The sequence below is a fragment of the Anabrus simplex genome, chromosome 3 (assembly GCF_040414725.1).
Source record: "Anabrus simplex isolate iqAnaSimp1 chromosome 3, ASM4041472v1, whole genome shotgun sequence".
Lineage (NCBI taxonomy): Eukaryota > Metazoa > Arthropoda > Insecta > Orthoptera > Tettigoniidae > Anabrus > Anabrus simplex.
In genome coordinates, this window is record NC_090267.1 from 150,345,381 (window position 1) to 150,365,893 (window position 20,513).

The 20,513-nt window shown below is 40.3% G+C and overlaps 1 protein-coding gene across 1 annotated transcript in view; it reads right to left on the reverse strand.

Moving 5' to 3' along the window:
* Hipk (Homeodomain interacting protein kinase) overlaps positions 1-20,513 on the reverse strand; it is a 435,335-nt gene that overhangs the window by 55,542 nt on the left and 359,280 nt on the right. The window contains exons 18-20 of the mRNA XM_067142782.2: positions 9,671-9,822; positions 9,244-9,589; positions 8,851-9,059 (exon numbers count right to left, since the gene is read on the reverse strand). Coding sequence (XP_066998883.2) covers positions 8,861-9,059; positions 9,244-9,589; positions 9,671-9,822 — 697 coding nt within the window. The 3' untranslated portion in view covers positions 8,851-8,860. The remainder of the gene's footprint in view (positions 1-8,850; positions 9,060-9,243; positions 9,590-9,670; positions 9,823-20,513) is intronic.

Below are 20,513 nucleotides of genomic sequence, written 5' to 3' on the forward strand. Positions count from 1 at the left end.
TGGTTTGGGGCGCTATTGCGTATGATTCCACGTCACCTCTAGTGCGTATTCAAGGCACGTTAAATGCCCACCGCTACGTGCAGCATGTGCTGCGGCCGGTGGCACTCCCGTACCTTCAGGGGCTGCCCAATGCTCTGTTTCAGCAGGATAATGCCCGCCCACACACTGCTCGCATCTCCCAACATGCTCTACGAGGTGTATAGATGCTTCCGTGGCCAGCGTACTCTCCGGATCTCTCACCAATCGAACACGTGTGGGATCTCATTGGACGCCGTTTGCAAACTCTGCCCCAGCCTCGTACGGACGACCAACTGTGGCAAATGGTTGACAGAGAATGGAGAACCATCCCTCAGGACACCATCCGCACTCTTATTGACTCTGTACCTCGACGTGTTTCTGCGTGCATCGCCGCTCGCGATGGTCCTACATCCTACTGAGCCGATGCCGTGCGCATTGTGTAACCTGCATATTGGTTTGAAATAAACATCAATTATTAGTCCGTGCCGTCTCTGTTTTTTCCCCAACTTTCATCCCTTTCGAACCACTCCTTCTTGGTGTTGCATTTGCTCTGTCAGTCAGTGTAATTTATACTCTGTTGATTTTCCAATTCTATTGTAAAAACAATATGTGGGTCTATGTTATTTAAAATGGATAAAGTTGAGGTTGTGTTTCGTAGATCTTCATTCAATATTGCTATCACATCGTCTACATAATGTCCCAAGAACAGATACTGTTAAATCTGGGTTTATTAAGAATTTTAGTTTGTTCTAGATTATCTAAATCAATATCTGCTAAGATCCCCAAGGCTAGTGATGCCATGGCCAAACCACTCTGCTGATAAATAGCATTATTAAAACAAAACTAGTTGTTGTTTAGGACTAATTTTAAGAGAGAAATAAATTTCTCAATTTCTTGTATGGACAACTTACTAAATTTCTACAAGTTACTGCATATTATGCTTATGGTTTCTTCAATGGGGATACTTGGATACATGTTTCTGATATTGAATGACTGGATTGCGTGGCAAGACTGTGTACTAATTCTAGTGTCTTTTTTATGGATGTTTAACTTGAAGGTGAAAATTTTTCATCAAAAAACGCTGTATAAATTGTGAAGTTTTGTAGAAATGGGCTTAGTCTGTAATTAATGATGGGTCTCATGAGGACATCGTTGTGGATCTTAGCTCATGCCTTTGCCTTAGGAAGACCTGGGTTCATGTTGATTAATTTATTACTTTCTTGTTCGTTCAAGAGGAATGTTAAATTTTTAAGTCAATGTTTAAGAACCTTCTGGATTTTTACCGTGGGATCTTTTTTTAATGATGGAGAATGAGTTTTCTGAAAAGACAGTGTCAGTTTTATTAATGTATTCCTCTTTATTCATAATAACTCTAGTATTGTCTTTATCGGGGGTTGTTTGAGTTTTGGCCTAATTTAGATTAATAATGTTGTTGTTTGAGTCATCAGTCTATAGACTGGTTTGATGCAGCTCTACATGCCACCCTATCCTGTGCTAACCTTTTCATTTCTACATAACTACCGCATCCTACATCTGCTCTAATCTGCTTGTCATATTCATACCTTGGTCTACCCCTACCGTTCCTACCACCTACACTTCCTTCAAAAACCAACTGAACAAGTCCTGGGTGTCTTAAGATGTGTCCTATCATTTTATCTCTTGTTCTCGTCAAATTGAACCAAATCGATCTCCTCTCACCAATTCGATTCAGTATCTCTTCATTTGTGATTTGATCTATCCATCTCACCTTCAGCATTCTTCTGTAACACCACATTTCAAAAGCTTCTATTCTCTTTCTTTCTGAACTAGTTATCGTCCATGTTTCACTTCCATACAATGCCACGCTCCACACGAAAGTCTTCAAAAACATCTAATTCCTATATCAATGTTTGAAGTAAGCAAATTTCTTTTCTTAACACATTCACGCCCGTATCCGAGTTATTGCCTATAGCGCGTGACCATGCTGTCGACCGTATCTGAGTTAGCCCGGATAAGCGCAACCTTGAACTCGAGCTGTTCCTACGCAGCTGGGATCTATTTTGGTCACAAATATGTGCGAGAGAGATGAAAGTAATACCATTATGAATGTTTCTATTCACCGAAAACCACATGGCCATGGTGATTTTCCCTCCCAATGCACTTTCTTTGTTTTGTTTCTGAAGGTAGCCTAGCGTTCGCACAACTAGCTGCGTAGTTGGTTTGTGATGGCAAAAGCGTGTGTATAATCACGTTCTGAAGTATAACCATGGCGTGTAGGGACAATATAAATGATGCAAGTGATGCGAATTTATAAAGCACAGTTTTACGGCAGCTTGAAAATTATCTTGGCCAGGTGTATACAGTCAATATGGACAATTATTACGAATAGCGTTGGACTCGCGAAACAATTATGGGAACAGAACACTGGCGTATGTGGAACAATACGGTCGAATAGGGGTGTACCAAAAGATCTAAAGGAACACCAGGCAATTCTCAAACGGGGTAAAAAGTGAACCCGACATACAAGTACAGTCACCTCTCTCCGAAATCTCAGCTCCATCTACGTCATCAGCTCCAAGTCAACGTCCTGCAATTTTGCCGCCAAAAAAGGGCACCGGCAAAGGATCCATCATTTAGGTTAGATGCGAAGAGAAAAGAGTATATTCTCTTAAAGTTTCCACCATCAAATATAGACAAATTCCCCTGAAGAAGGTGCAAAGTGTGCTTCTAAAATAAAATTGTTAGTGAAACACGCTATTTTTTTGGATGTTTAGTGTTCCCATTCACCCAGGGAAGTCTGACATTAACTACCACACCCTACAGAGATACTAGAGGACTTCATTAAGGTATGTGGAAAATTTTGTTTCCATATCTTGTTCAGTTTAGAACTTATTGTGAAAAGAACTCCTTGTTGTTTGCTCTGCCACTAACAGCTGGAATAGCTGGGTCAGCCCTTTAAATAGCCGCTCAGATGATAAGCGTGAATGTGTTAAGAAAGCTCTTCCTTGCTTGAGCTAATCTGCATTTCATATCCTCCTTACCTCTGCCATCGTTAGTTATTTTACAACCCAAGTAACAGTATTCATCTACTTCCTTTAAGACTTAATTTCCTAATTTAATATTTCCTGCATCACCTGCCTTCGTTCGACTGCACTCCATTACTTTTGTTTTTGACTTATTTATTTTCATCTTGTACTCCTTACCCAAGACTTCGTCCATACCATTCAGCAGCTTCGAGATCTGCAGTCTCAGATAAAATAACAATATCATCGGCAAATCTCAAGGTTTTGATTTCTTCTCCTTGGCCTGTGATTCCCTTTCCAAATTCCTCTTTGATTTTCTTTACTGCCTGTTCTATGTGAACACTGAAAAGGAGGGGGGACAAACTGCAGCTTTGCCTCACTCCTTTCTGGATTGCTGCTTCTTTTGCAAAGCCCTCGATTCTTATCACTGCAGACTGATTTTTATACAGATTGTAGATAATTCTTCGTTCTCGGCATTTGATCCCAATCACCTTCAGAATCTTAAATAGCTTGGTCCAATCAACATTATCGGCCTTTTCTATATCTACGAATGCCATGTACGTGGGTTGTCCTTCTTGATTCGATCCTCTAAGATCAGACGTAAAGTCAGGATTGCTTCATGTGTTCCTACATTTCTTCTGAAGTCAAATTGATCTCCTCCCAACTCACCTTCCACTTGTTTTTCCATTCCTCTGTAAACAATACGTGTTAAAATTTTGCAGGCATGAGATACTAAACTAATGGTGCGATAGTTTTCACACCTGTCAGTACCGGCTTTCTTGGGAATAGGTATAACAACATTCTGCCGAAAATTGGATGGGACTTCTCCTGTCTCATACATCTTACACACTAAATGGAATAACCTTGCCATGCTGGTTTCTCCCGAGGCAGTTAGTAATTCAGAGGGAATGTCATCAATTCCAGGTGCTTTGTTCCTATTTAGGTCGCTCACAGCTCTGTCAAACTCTGACCTCAAAAGTGGGTCTCCCATTTCATCAGCATCAACAGCCTCCTCTTGTTCCAGAACCAAATTCTCTACATCTTCACCTTGATACAACTGCTGGATATGTTCCTGCCATCTTTCGGCTTTGTCTTCTTTCACTAGAAGTGGTTTTCCATCTGAGCTCTTAATATTCATACACCTAGATTTCCTTTCTCCAAAGGTTTCTTTGATTTTCCTGTATGCAGCATCTACCTTTCCTAGGACCATACAACCTTTGACATCCTTGCACTTCTCCTTCAGCCAGTCTTCCTTAGCTACCTTGCACTTTCTATCCACTTGATTCTTTAATCGCCTGTATTCTTTACTGCCCTCTTAATTTCTAGCATTCTTGTATTTTCGTCGTTCATCAATCAGGTCTAGTATCTCCTGAGTTATCCACTGATTCTTAGTTGATCTATTCTTCCTTCCTACCATTTCTTCAGCAGCCCTGCAGACTTCATTTATCATGACTATCCACTCTTCCTCTATTGTGTTTCCTTCAGCCTTTTCATTTAGTCCTTTTGCAACATGTTCCTTGAAACAATCCCTCACACTCTTTTCTTTCAACTTGTCTAGATCCCATCTTTTTGCATTCTTTCCTTTCTTCAATTTCTTCAGCTTCAGATAGCATTTCATGACCAACAAGTTGTGGTCAGAGTCCACGTCTGCTCCTGGGAAAGTTTTGCAATCCAACACCTGGTTTCTGAATCTCTGCCTAATCATAATGAAGTCTATTTGATACCTTGCAGTGTCTCCAGGTCTCATCCGCGTATAAAGCCATCGCTTGTGCTGTTTGAACCAAGTATTGGCAAGGACTAAATTATGATCAGTGCAGAATTCAACCAGTCGACTTCCTCTTTCGTTCCTTTGTCCCAATCTGAATTCTCCTACTGTACTACCTTCTCTTCCTTGGCCTACCACTGCAGTCCAGTCTCCCATCACAATTAGATTCTCATCACCTTTTACATATTGTATTAACTCTTCATATATTCTTTCGATTTCTTCGTCATCCGCTGAGCTAGTAGGCATATAGACCTGCACTATTGTGGTGGGCACTGGTTTGGTGTCTATCTTGATGACAATAATCCTTTCACTATGCTGGTCGTAGTAGCTTACCCGCTGCCCTATTTTCTTATTCATTATTAGACCAACTCCTGCATTTCCTCTGTTTGATTTTGTGTTGATAATTCGGTAGTCGCCTGACCAAAAATCCTGTTCTTCCTGCCAACGTACTTCACTTATAGCAACTACATCTAACTTTAGTCTAACCATCTCCCTTTTCAGATTCTCTAATCTATCACAATGATTCAAACGTCTCACATTCCACGCTCCGACTCGCAGAATGTCAGTATCCATCTTCCTGATGATCGTCCCCTCTCGTGTAGTCCCCACCCGGAGATCCGAATGGGGGACTAGTTTACCTCCAGAATATTTTACCCGGGAGGAAGCTAGCATCAGTACATCATTCATACAGAGAGAGCTGCATGTCCTAGGGAGTTAGTTACGGCTGTAGTTGCCCACTGCTTTCAGCCGTGTAGCAGTATCAACACAGCTAAGCCCTGTTGAGTATTATTACAAGGCCATATCAGTCAATCATCCAGACTGTCGCCCTTGCAACTTCCGAAAGGCTGCTACCCCCCTTTCAATGAACCATTCGTTAGTCTGGTCTCTCAACAGATACCCATCCGATATGGTTGCACCTGCGGTTCAGCTATCTGCTTCATTGGGACACGCAAGCCTCCCCACCGCGGCAAGGTCACATGGTTCGCAGGGGAAGAGATTAATAATATTATTTAGTTTTTTCTTAACTTCAAATCTGGCTTCCTTTTGTTAGTCTGTGGAAAGTTTACTGATGGCTAATTCAGCTTCTGCTACTGATGTGATAACATTGTTAAAGTGGGATGGATTTGGCCAATTGTGTTTTGGGTTATTACTCAACATTTTGGTCTCTTGTTCATTCACTGTTACACCTGTTAAATTAATAATGGGTGGGTGGACACCTTGCAAAGTGTTGTTATTTGTAAGTTTAACTTGTTGATAGTGTCTAATGTTATTAGCTAAATTTTTAAGCTTTTGTAACTTATCTAGGACTTGTTGTTTAAAATGTACAATGGTTTACAATTTTCTTAAAAGAAAAAGTGACACAAAAGTGTTGGATATATGTGCAAAAGACATAAATTTTTATAGACTCGTGTAACTACAACGTATTTTATCAATGCTTCAAGACAAGTCAATAGTGTTATATTAAGTGTCGGTGTTTTCAACTTACATTTAATGTTCTTTTCCATTTATAATTTAAGGCTGAAGATGACTCAATAGAAGGGTCAAAACTAGTCCTAGTGTAATAAATAATATTAACAGATTATATCATTCCAAAGCAGATATTAATTTTTGAAAATGAGACAAAGTCTCTCATAGTGCATTGGCACTGCCATGGGTCCAAGTAGCCTATGCAGAGGCCTCCATGGTATGCACTAGCCATGCATCTTGGTGAGAGTGTGCTATTCACCAACTGATGAGCCCAACTTAGCACACTAGGGCAAAACGCTGGCAACCAGAATAAGTTAGCTGGTAAATTTATAATGTCCAATAACAGACCAATTATACCGGTCTTTACAATACGACGATCTATCACGAAAATATTCCTGCTGTCTATAAAACTTAATTTGAGTAAGTGTCAGGTAGAGTAGATGCATTACAACTCTGCTACTGAGTAGCCGCAGCCTTTCTAAGAATTTGAAGGCTTGCATGTTTTGATGCCATTCTGCAGATTTGAGAAATGTTTTTGTAAAGGCTAATAGAACGTCATTCTCTCTTCACTATTTCCCAAGACCCAGTGACGTTACTCATAGGCACTATACAACCGGTTGCGGCGGCTAGCGATGTATAATGAAGAGGTGGTTGTAATTGTCAACGAGTTTTGTGTGTGCATGGGGGTGTGTGTGAAAAGAAGTAGTGTGGTTACTGCGATAGTTGCCAGTGGTGTTCATTACTGTTAAGATGCGAATGCAAGACGACCCTTGATTTTCACATGAGATTCTGAGAAATATAGTATCACTCCAGAGGCTTTTGTGGCAAACATTTCAGTTTTCTTTTTCAAACGGCGTCACCTAACCTAACCGTATATGTATCATGAAAGCATATTTCAAACGCATGTAGAGAAATGATAATCTCCTCGCTAAAAATTTACATGGGATTAGCCTTTCCAAAATTTAACTAGGTGCAAGAAAATATGAAGTATCCTCCGAAATCAGCAATGTACTATGCCATATCTCGAAGTGTATCACATTCTTACTTAATTTTAGTATACAAGTATAACATTAAAATTAAGAGATTGTTTTTTCAGCCTTTATTTTTAACGTGTTAACAACTGCTATTGGCCACGTTATTTAAGCACTTATTACAAAAACGTGTTATCCTCTTTCATTTCAAATTCTCTTTAGAGAACAGCAGTCGATGGGTATTACTAATAGACTCCAACATCGCTTATGAATGTCTATGAGAGAGCTCACAAAATGCACATAGCGAGAAAACTATTCTGTACTGAAGATGATCGATCGCATTTTGTGGCAAACGTTTCAGTTTACTTATTCAAACAGCGACACTATCCCAACTTAACTGCAACAAAAAATTGAGAAACTATGTTTGAGAAGAAAACAAATGCCAGGTAAAATGCATGTGACACATAGTGGAGACCGCCAATGAAGTTCAAATCTGTAATGGAAAAAATGAGGTTGTACGAGAAACTTGGGCTAATAAGTAAAAAATAAGTGTGAAGAAAACTTTAAATTTACTTATTAAATAATTGCCCTCGCGAACGGCCTGACCTCAAATTTAATGGTCCCGTTCTCACTGATCATGTCTATTGTAAATAACTAACCTTTTTTCACTGAAGTTGGCTCAAATGAGTTGAAAGATTTATGACTATTATCACTCCATCTAATGATGGAGATTGAGTATGTACTGAATAGGAGGACATATTAAATTTGCATTATAAAGTTTATTACAAAAGAAGTTCTCTTTTATTTCGAATTTTCTTTACGGAACAGCAGATGGGTATTACTAATCAACTCCGACATTGCCTTCTAATGTCAACGAGAGAATTCGCTAGTGGACATTGTGAGGACACAATACCGAAGGTGATCGATCTCATGCAATATAATAGCTGGGGTACATAAATATCGGTAAAGGAAAAAATCGCGTGCGCTTAATCGCTCGTAATAATGTTCGTGCCAATGATAAGGCTCTCGCTGTAACCGAAGGAATAATATAATATTGGAATTTTGAAGGGACATACAAAAATTGTCATTATAACGGGGTTCTCAATATATATACCGCACGCACAATAGCGGACTTCTACTGTATTACCTATCCTTTAATCTAAGAGAAAACTTACAAATAAACTACACTATTATGATTCAGCACACATTAATCAAATAGTCTTTTACTCTAGTAAGCTTACTCTGAGGCCAACTGGTTAGCATGCTGGCCTTTCGTTTGAGGGGTCTGGGGTTCGATTGCAGCCCGGATCATGTTAGGGTTTTTAACCTTCATTGGTTGTTCTTGAGGCTCTGGGACTGAGTGTTTGTGCCATCTTCAACATTAATTTTCAACCTATGTAGGACCCTTTCTCCCAGACACACCAGTCGCCCATGAGCATCAGCTCAGAAGACCTGCACCAGGTCTCTCTGGAGGCTACAAGGCCATTATTACTACTCCAACAAACTGGTCAGAATCGTGATACCCTAGCAATGCATGATGTCATCAGTCATCACTTAAGGCCTCATTTATATGTTTGGGCCTAGCTTTCAAATAATGATCAATCAGGAAAACATAGAAGTAACTTACCTGGTGACTATTACTCTGTGAACCACAAACTAGGTTGATACTGATGTGACTTGGCTGGACTAAGGGGCGCGAAACCATACGACGCAGCTACCTGCGGATGTGCTGGAAACACAGCAGCAGGTTGCATGTGTGCTGGCAAAGGATGAGATGGATGAGTAGCTAGCACAGGCCGTGCACTAGCATGGTGAGCAGGGGGAGGGAGCGCCCTGCTGGAACACACAAGCATATCCACAGCTACAGCTGCTGTTACCAGCATTTCACTTGAAATTTACAAAGCCTTTCAAAACACTAAAATAATTCTACAATTAAAAGAAAAACAAAACTTGGGAATTTAAAATGTCAAGCTTCCAGCTCTCTCATTCATGACACAGTACATGCAACAAATCCACTCACCCTGCAGTGAAGGGCGCCACTTGGTGACTTGCTGGCAGGTAAGCTGGCTGGGTTGTTGTCACATATACAGCTGGTCGACGGTATAACTCTGGCTGATGGTACAAGGGCTGTCCAGCAGCTGAGAGCGGATGCTGAGGAGAAAGCCTACTAGTTGTGGCCAAAGGTGGTTGAGGGGATAGGTGGCTGCTACTATGTCGATAACCTTGATGAAGGGCAGGATGAGATGCTGCTGTAGTCCAAGTCTTTGCTTGTGCTGCCAGCAAGTGCTGTTCTCTGGTAGCAACAGCAACAGGCTCTCTGGTAGTATGTGCAGCTGGAGGTTGAATGTATTCTTTATGTACAATGGCTGTAATTTTTTTCAAAAATATTATCAGATGAAAATGTAAAAACAATTAATATAGCATGATTTAAGGTCCGGAGCACTTACCTTGTTGAGGGACATGATATTCCCGATGGCTTCCAGTAGCCAAATGGTCCCGAGCCACAGAATCTCTCTTGTGAGCTGAAGGTGGAGCCAGCATTTCACGCCCTGTGTGTGCTGCTGGAGGAGCCCATGAACTTCTTTTGTCACCACTGCAACTGAGCAAGCTATTATGAGTCTATAAACTTCTTACCAAATATTGTGTATTCTATAAGATGAGATTATGTTTTTAAGTCCGTATTGAAACTTTTACCGCTAATAGATGTAGGAAGAATCACCATTTGGTTTAAAAAAAAGTTAAATCAGCAAAAAACAAGACTTAAAAGGAGAACTCGAAATATGAACACCAGGAACAAGGGCTTTAAAAAAAAGTTAATTCACCACAAGTTGGAAATTAAGATGATCCAGGGCAGTTCCTAGAAGAAGTGGAAAACTGTATAGTCTGTGTCATATAACTTTGGTCTCTAAGGAAGAAATCTTCCTATTTCTTCCCCATTACTACTGAAGGTAGAAATTTGTAGTTATTTTTTGACTGTTGGGTTGCATTCCATGTTACGAAGACACTCTGCTTGCCAATACAAAATCTCGCAGTTACCTACCAACTCGCATGTTGGCAGCATTTATTATGGTTTGCAAGAATTTGAACGACTGCCAATTTTCATATTGTCGTAACATAAAAGTATACTTTGGTGTGTAATTTATTAATGTTCCATTTTCCTTCACTATTGCAGGGCTACAACGATGATACAAACAGTTTAGTGGCAAGCGTGTGTAATATATTTAATAACCAGTTGGTGTAGGATTACCACACTTCTGCTGACTGGTAGGAAGCAAACGCCATACAGTGATCTTTTAACACATTGGATACGCCGCTCGTAGAAACTACGGGCGCGCTAATTCATTGCTGCTGACGGAGCTCGGAGAATCTAGGGCATGATTTCACTGTAGCTAAAAAATTGTATTTGCCGTCTCAGCGAGCTGTGACTTCAATAAGATACTGCTGAATGCTTCTATAAGCATAAAATATACTAGTTATGAGCATAAGTCGAGAGCTCTTCTTTCAAGGCATTGATAACACAGCCACGTTCCTACATAACCTAAGGCTGCGTCATCGTTGACTCTCAGCTGTGAAATGGGAGGGAAAGTATGTACGGTACATGCGGTCAGGAAGAGTGTGTGTTCGAGAGACAGGCTTGTTGTGCGTAATTCTTGTGAATATTTAGCATGTCTAATTCAAGTGTACGAAATTTCGACAACGAATCCATGATGGATGTTCTTATGGAAGACACGATTTCTGAAAATGAGGATAACAATTACACACTAAGTAAACATGATTCTGGCGCTTCAGGTTAGTAAATGTAGAAAATGAGCTCATTTCAAATTGGTGTGAAGTGTAACATGGTTTTACATCGCTTCCTTGAAGTGGGTTCTGTAATACTATTTTATACCGCTTCCTAAAAATGTGGGTGCTTCTCGTGTACCTGCAGCAACTCGATTCAACCCAGTCGTCAAACAAAGAACAGTGGGAATGCAAATTCCTTGTTGTAAACCAGAATACCAGTGTCAATTGACTAATTAGGTTAGAATCTGCATTAGGGTGTTTCAGTAGATGTGCCCACAAAGTCAAATTTCAAAATATTAACCGAACTGGCATCCATAGCTGCGTCAGATTTTTTTTCGTTTGTAAAACATGTTATTTTTATAAATTTATATTTTAAAATTGCTGCACTATTATGATAATTAAAACTCATTTTTGTGTAGAAGAAAATATTAGTATGCTTTCCAAAAGTTGTTATAATCATGGCTTACCCTAGCATTGAAAAATTTTCACAAACCATTAAAAATACTGCAATTTTTGGAGGACAGCACATTCAAATATGGCCGTCTCCAATGTGGTTTTTTTTTTTTTTTTTTACAAGCTGCTTTGCATCACATCGACATCTATTGGTCTTATGATGTGTCAACAGACCCCAGCACCTCATCAGCCATCATTGCGCAATTGGAAAACTCGGGTCAATTTGCCCATCGAAGTAACCAGCTCTTCAGTATTTCAGGCTGTCTTTGATTCAAGAACATTAGAAATATCAGGAAATTATCACTATCACAAAGGTCATCGTGTACTTGCCACAATAAGAGGGGAACTAGCGCATAGCTGCACAAGATGACATCCAGGTGGGAGAATGTGCCATGGGCGCTACTGAAGTTAGTAGCTTCCCATGTATTGAGCACACACAGATAGAATTGGTTGATCAATCGCTCAATAAGCCTCCTCCAAGGGCAGGACAATGGAGAATCCCAGAGGGTGTTATGGGCAATCATGTCTGCCAGCAAGAGGAATGGAAGAGGTAACTGAGCAATCAAATCTTGAAGTTCATGCACATGAAGATCATAATCTGGTGGAAAGTATATGTCGCACACCATTGTCATTACAGGCAACGGAGTGCGACTGCAACTGCGTCAAGATGAGTTAGCAGCGGCACATCTTCACTGAAGATTGCAAGTGACTAATCTCATGTTTATAACTTGTCAATTAATGAAGATATTTTAAATGTGACAACATTAAAATGTATTGAACAGGTGGATTAGAATAAAACCTTTGTTATTATTCACTGAAGATGTCGGAACGGACTAGGGTACAAACAACCCCAATTACTGCGCCACCATCAGCTACTTGGTCCTTGGAGTAGAGACAAAACCTCTCATGTTCATGTCTCAAATGAGATTCCTGTAGACAAACTATAGTGTGTTCGAAACACTTCTTAACTCTGTGACGAGAAGCCCATGAAAAGGATTGTTTCTCCTTCACGTCGCACTGACGGATATCAATTGATGTAACTCAGCTTGTTCCATTGTGTGGATAAGTAGTGCAACAAAATTAGGACAATTGCTTGTCCTTCTTTTGTCCCTTTATTTGCCATTCTCCACCATCAATGTCGCCATCCCCATCCGCTACTATGAGTGGTTCAGCCTCAATTTTTTTCCTCAGATGAGAGAGACATGGCGACTTAACACTTGATGGATGGAGAGCCCCCTGATCGGGAACGGTGGACTTTCTTCCTGGGAGAACTAGGTTCCCTAGAAAGTGATAGGGTAGAGAGACTTTGAGATTTCTCACTTTTGACCACCGTTTTCGCACTTTCTGGAGGAGGGCTGGCAGATTTCTTAGGCTTTTTTTTGGGGATGCGGAGACCTCCGCCTTCTTAGGGTAGTGCTGGGGCTCCCCTTTCTTCTCCTCCTTAAGTGTGGGCACTGGTAGGAGTGGAAGTCTTTCCCCCTGTCCTGGTAGGAGAGGACTTCCTCCAGCCGAAGGGCCTTTTCCAGTTAACATTGTAAATGACTACGTTCGGGCAGGGTCTCTGCTTTGAAGGTCAGGATGAAAGCGCCCATATTGAGCAGCTCATCACAGACACACCTCTTTAACCTCCTCATGTAGGTTACACCACAATGAGCAAGGTTTCGGATCATATCATCATCGGAAGCCTTAATCAAATCCCCATGGAAGACAACTCCTTTGTAGTTCAGAGATTTGTGCTTCTTGATGTAAACCTCCACATTCCTGAACAAATTAGCTTTAAGTAGCTATCTATAGAGTGCTCAGCTGTCGTCTTTATAAGTATCGCAAAGCTTTTGCATCCATCGACTTCACCACAGACAATACAGTCAACTGCATTACTCATGAGGAAAGGACTCTCGTCTAAAAAACTATTTCCACCAACCCTGGAATAGAGGAAGACGTTAGTCAATTTCATAATCTATAGGCACTGCAGTATAATGTTCCGTTTCTTAGCCTTTATGGATGCTGTTTTAGGGTGCCACCCTTTGAGAAAAGAAGAGGGTTCCGTTTTTGGTCCCACTAGTAGGTAGGGGAAATAAATGGTCAACTTTTGACAGAGTCCCGCATTCTGAGGTAAGGCCATACTCCAGGGGGTCGCCTGGTATCTGCAAGTGGGCCGCTAATGACTACTCTCCCAGTAGCCATGCATCACTCGCAATGACCCAAAACTTGTGTTTAGGTGAGGTATAAACCTCCTTACAACCTTAGTATCCAAGACAGACGGGCTGGCTACACAGTAAGAGAAATTAAATTTCGGTAGGTTAGGACAGAAGGAAGGAAATGCAAATGAAGGGAAAAAGAGCGCAGACACCTCTCAGGCAACTCGGGAGACTGGTTCTACACAGAGGTCAATCCAGCAATGTGAACACACGAGTTTTAAAGGCAGTAGATGAATACTGTTACCCTGGTAGTAGAATACCTATTCTCTGGACCACCTTTTGAGCAGACTAAAGTGGAAGTGAGTGTATGGACCAGGTGATGGTGCAGGCGACAGGGACAGCGCCTATGGTGTTGTCACATAGTATGTGAGGGGGCAAGGGGGCGCTCTACTTTGCGCGAGTTTTGGCAATGGTGCCGCCAATGCGGAGCTGCCATACTTACTTACTCAGTGGATGTCTTGAGCACGTGGGTGCAGTTCCAGTCATAGTCTGTTTAAAATAGCAGTGAGAGAATTTTATCAGTGTGCTTCGCTTTCAGAAAAAGGGAGTATGTGCGTATTGTGGGCTAATTCACAATTCTTGTAGTCCCTTGTATATCTGTATGTTTCTTCTTACTTGTTATTGGATATTATTGTGCAAGGATCTGAACAAAAATTAACCAGACTTATTAGTTGAAGAAGAAATGCAAGATTTTTACGTCCAGCTAGTGAAACATGATTCTGTCTGTTTATAAGCATTTCCGATCGAAAACTATTGACGGTGGGATTACTACTGTTCATGAAGCAGCGAGACAGGCAGCAGAGGCAGTGGGAGCTCAAGGTAAAAGCTGATTATAAAACCGGAAAAGGGTCGGAGACACTTCGAAAGCATAGAGGAACAGAAAGGAAAGTAACTCGTCTTCAGAAGTATGACTCCTTTACTCGAGTGGCAATAAGGAGAAAAATCCACGTCTTGTACAGGGAGAATGATCTACTGACATTAAATAAGTGGTATCAATTGTTAATGAGGACAAGGAACTTCCAAAGTTCTCTAAAACAACCATGTGGAGGCTAAATTTAGATATGGGGTTTAAGTAAATAAAGCGAAGGAGAGAATCATTATTAACTGACAGGGAAGACATTGCTGCTTGGCGTCATAGGTATTTACACAGTATTCGCGAAGTAAGGGCGAAGGGAAAAGCCGTAGTGTACACAGATGAAACATGGGCAAGCGCCGGCCACACCAAGTCCAGGGTATGGGTTGATACATCTATTAAGACAGCCACGCAGGCATGGAGGGAGAGCCTCACCACAGGTAGCAAGGCACCCTTGGGTAAAAGGGGGGCATGCACTGCTGATTCATGCAAGGACTGAACGTGGGTTCGTTGAGGGAGCAGAATTTAGTTAGTGGGTAAGAAGACAGGAGACTACCATGGGGAAATGGACGGTGAGCGATATGAGGAATATTTCACGAAGCAACTATTACCGAACATACCACCTATTTCAGTTATTGACCTAATTAATGCTTCATATTGAGCGTGTGCCCACAAAAAGTGCCACGAAACCTGTTATTCAGGCTTGGTTGACAGAGAAAAATATTACTTGAGAACCCTCTATGAATAAACTTGAACTTGTGGAAATACTCAATAAAATTCGTGCAAATTATGATGCCAAATATCGCATTGACAATCTGGCAGCAGCTGCAGGTCACGAGGCGTTACGTCTCCCTCCATATCACTGTGAGCTAAATCCCATAGAACTTGTGTGGAGCCAAGTGAAGGGATACATTGCGACTAACAACAAGCATTTCACGCTCCCAGAAGTGGAACAATTAATGCAAGAGGGAATACGTGACTTCGGAACAATGGCGAAATAATGTAGAACGCGTGAAACAGACTGAGAATCGCATGTGGGAATCTTTTTTTTTTTTTTTTTTTTTTTTTTTTTTTGCTAGTTGCTTTACGTCGCACCAACACAGATAGGTCTTATGGCGACGATGGGACAGGGAAGGGCTAGGAGTGGGAAGGAAGCGGCCGTGGCCTTAATGAAGGTACAGCCCCAGCATTTGCCTGGTGTGAAAATGGGAAAATGTGGGAATCTTCACGACAAGATTGTGATCAATCTCAATGATGACAGCTCTAGCTCCGGTGATGATACCTCGTGTGCTGACTCCGACTCTGATTCTGACTTGGGTGTGCAGCCACTCGATAGCGATACAGATTAATTACTGCGGCGCAAGGTAAGCTGACGCTCAAACCTTCATGATAATAATATTTAAAAAAAAATATTTGTAATAATTAATTTATTGAAATTGTGCTGGACAAAGCAGGGGTGGGACAGGATTTCACCTGGCTCCCCAACTTCCCCTGTCAGTTTAAAGTTAATTCCACTACGAGTACATTATCACCATTTAGCTCGCTTATTCCTCAATCGCTTGTGAGTAGCGTGACTGACCCCTCCGGCAGGACCATTATAAATACTTGGGATGGATTACTTCGAATGGAATCAGGCCATATATTTAGATAATAAGAGTGAATGAGAAATGATACACTAATGTTCTATTTATATATATATATATAGATAGATAATTAATGATAATAAAAATTATTTAATGAATATAATGCTTACTGTGTATGTCAAAAGAATTCATTAGCAATTCTTAAAGCGAGAAATTGTAGTTAGTACATTAAAAATTTAATTCAGTAAATGAATTGTTTAAAGATGTAAGCCATTAAAAGAACGTGTGGGATTCTAACACGCATACGTTGATGTATTAATTCTTTTAAATGCACCAGAGGTACAATCCGTGAGCTGTGCTGTATTATAGTGCTGGAGTACAACTTTGAGTCGCGCGCCGGTTCATTTGGCAATCACGGCGAGTGTGACGAGGCAATGACGTTACTTCTGCTTTAGTCTATTCAAAAGATGGTCAGGAAAATAATGATTGCAGAAGTAAGGAAGGACATAAAATGCAGACTATCAGAAGTAAGGAAGGCTTCTCTTAAGAAAAGAAATTTGCTTACTTTGAACATTGATACAGGAATTAGAAACAGGCTTTTGAAGACTTTAATCTGAAGCATGATGTATGAAAATGAAACATGGATAATAACTAGCAGTAAGGGCTGGATGGGAAGCATATTTGTGGATTCATTCAAGTTGTCCTTGAATGAGATACTGAACGCTCTCGCTATGTTGGAGTTACTTTGGATATTTGTCCCCTTGTATTGGGAACTACTGGGTGCAGTAGTGCCACATTTGCTGTGAATATATTTCCAGAGTGACTTGGTGTCATTACTGTGGCCCTGACTCCACAAGTATATGTTGTAGCCAGAGCGAACCATGTTCTACACTTAGTTTCTCTTCGACCGGAACTTCTCACTATTTTCACTGGGGTTAGATTTTCAACGGTGAAATAGCCTGTTTCGCTTACTGACTTCTGGGGCTTGCTTCATAAAGCTACAAGTTTACAGGTTACAAGTAATTTTTCATACAAGTTGTTGGAAAAAAGTAATTCCTGTTTCATAAAAGCACTTGTATGTAAAAGTGTATTTATACAAGCTACAAGACTTGTCAACAAGTCAAAATTCATGTTGTGTTTCATAAAGATACTTGTAGAGTACAAGAACTTGTAGGAAATACCATTTTTCTTACAAGTTGTTTGAGACATGTAAGTTTGAATACAAGTCTGTGTAATTTGCTGTTAAATACTCAATAATCAATTAGTTTTCAAGCCTTGTGTTAATTTTTGTATGGAAATGTATTTGTTATATAGTAGCAATGATAATGATGAAGATATAACAGAGGATGGACAAAGACGTAAAAGAACTTTCAGAAGAAGGGTTAACGTGGCTTTCACAAGTTTTTATGAATACAATGAAAGATTTAGAATGAGTTCAGTAAAACTGGAGTCACTTCTACAATATGCAGGTAATGAACTTCAGCATGCAACTAACAGAAACTGTGTTCTAACCCCAAAATAACAGTACTTATAGCATTACACTGGTTAGGAAATGGAGGGCAACATCATGCAGTAGGTGATATGCATGGTGTTTCAAAATCTAGTGTGCGCATAGCAGTTCATTCAGTTGTGAATGCAGTGAATATTGTCAAGTTTCCCACATTGTTTACTGGCCAGAGGAAACTGGCCACGTAGTTTGAGAGTTCCATGATATTGCTCGTATGCCTCAAGTATGTGGATGTATTGATGGAACACTAATAAACATTGATGCTCCTGTGGTAGTACATGAGAGCAACTTTATTGATAAGCATGGTAGTGTTTGGGCCAAATCTTAAGTTTTACCATGCAAGTGCTAACTGGCCTGGAATTGTGCTTACCTAAAATATCAAGTGAAATAATGTCTTATAAAAGGCAGCTATTTACACACACAAACTCCTTTAATATACAAAATGCAAAATCATACATTAGCTTCTTCAGGCACTTAATTTGTTAAAACATAATATACCCCCTCCCCACCTCTTTTATATTCTCATCACACTTTGTAAGGTCCTTTGTGTATTGAGACTTGGGTAGGCCCAAGTCTTCCAAGTTTCAAAGCTTCCAGTTTTGATTTATACATTTTTATTTCTAACAGTTCATTCTGAATGGCTATCTTCTTTCTCCTCTCAATTTCCAGATAATCTGTGGGGTGAGGTGAAGCCTCAGAGGAAATTCTCTTCCAGAGATAAGGCAATTTTATGTATAATCCTCCACTCTTCTTTTGTGAGTGAAGTATAGAAAGCTCCAAACAAAATTTCTTTCGCTTCCCTGATTTTATTCAGCATTAACATTTTATGTGCAACTTGTTTCTGATTAGGATTATTCATGTTTGACTCCACTTGGCTATCTCACAGAAATCAGCTGACTGTTAAGACTTGGTAGTGAAATGTACCAACCTTACAATTGTAGAAATTTTGTTTATGAAACAAAAATTTCCTACAAGTGTAAGAACATCCACTTGTAACTACAACTTGTACGTTTGTAGACTTGTAGCTTTATGAAACCGGTCTCTGGTATCATGTCCCCAGTAATCCATAGGGAGGATTTCTTATTGGAAGAACTTACTCGATTCACACATCGTCAGAAAGTGTCTGCCCACTGTGTTATAGCTGTCTCGATTTCCACATTTACCAGAAAATGTTGTGGCAACCATGCGGATCGAAGTTTTGGAAGTGTGGCCCAATCAGCTCTTGAGTAGTCCAGCAGAAGTTTCTTTACAGGGCGTGGTTTCCGAATATCTATATTTATTGACTGAAGCCTTTACAACTCTAATGAGGAACATGCAAGTCACAAAGTTCAGAGCACTCTAGCAGACTTCCCTGAGTTACCACGCAGTCTAGTGCTGCGAGTTGTTAATACAAATAGTGAGCATGGAGTGATCATCGAGGGATATTCTCATTTATGATGGATTTAATTTCGTGAATTTCATACCCAGAAGTGAATCAAATAATACGACAAAAGAGCATGCTATTTTAAATTATATTATAAGTGTTAAATAACAGAAGTTTTTCTTTCAATTTGCTTTACGTCGCACCGACAAAGGAAGCTCTTACTGGCAACAATTGGATAGGAAAGGGGTAGAATCGAAAAGGAAACGACCACGGCCTTAATTAAGGTACAGCCCCAGCATTTACCTGGTGAGAAAAAAGATTAGCTGGGCTGAGTGGCTCAGACGGTTCAGCTGTGGACCTTCTGACCCCAACACGGCAGGTTCGATTCTGGCTCAGTCCGGTGGTATTTGAAGGTGCTCAAATACTCAGCCTCGGATCGGTAGATTTATCGGCACGTAAAAAGAACTCCCACAGTACTAATTCCGGCACCTTGGCGTTTTCGAAAGCTTTAGAAGTAGTTAATGAGATATAAAGCCAATAACATTGTTTAATAATAATAATAATAATAATAATAATAATAATAATGTTCATCCCAAACGGTGTTAAATGGGGGTTAAGACCCGAAAACAAAAATACTCATTCCTCCTAAATTGTTTTTGTATGAAGACGAAATTCCAAATGGCGGTATATATTTTTAAATCCTAGATGTAAAATAGGAAATATTTTAAAACACTCCACACCTAGTCATTAAATAAGGTTACCTCTGGAAACAAAATTATTCGTGCATCCAAAACTGCTTGACGAAGGCCCAGCAAAAATCGCTAACTAAATTCAAAACTGAATAAGTTTCAAAATACAGTCCACAATCAGCCCCAGGCCTTGTTTTGGATGACTGTACAGAGCACCTCCAGCTCCAACTACAGAGTATGTAGTCGATCTGATTCCGACATTTACCATCTGGCGAGGTCCAGGTGTATAGGCGTTGTTTGGGCAATTGAAACAGTGTGCTGGTATTGACCAGTGAGTTGTCTTGACAGAATTCTAGGGGTCTCTGTCCAGCTTCATTTGTTGTGCCAAGGCCAAATTTTCCCGTTACTCCATCTACAGTTTGATTTCCTACTTTGTCATTCCAGTCGCCAATAATGAAGACGACATCCTTCTTTGGTGTTAACTGTAGCAATTCTCGTAAGTCTTCATAGAACTGGTTTCAGCTTCTGTGGTTGGTGCGTAAATTTGTATGACTGTGATGTTAAAAGGTTGGCCTTGAAAACGTACAGACATCATTCTATCAGTTTTAAAATTGCACCCCATTATAGTGTTACGCACCCTGTTGCTAACTATGAGGGCAACTCCATTTTTCCTTTGGTTTTCATGTCCAGAATAGTAGACCATGTACTCATCTGTAGCAAATTCACCAATACCAATCCATCTCACTTCGCTTATTCCCAGTATATCGATGCCCAGTCTCTTCATTTCTCGTTTAACTATATCCAGGTGCCGGAATTTATTCCTGCAGGAGTTCTTTTACATACCAATAAATCTACTGACAC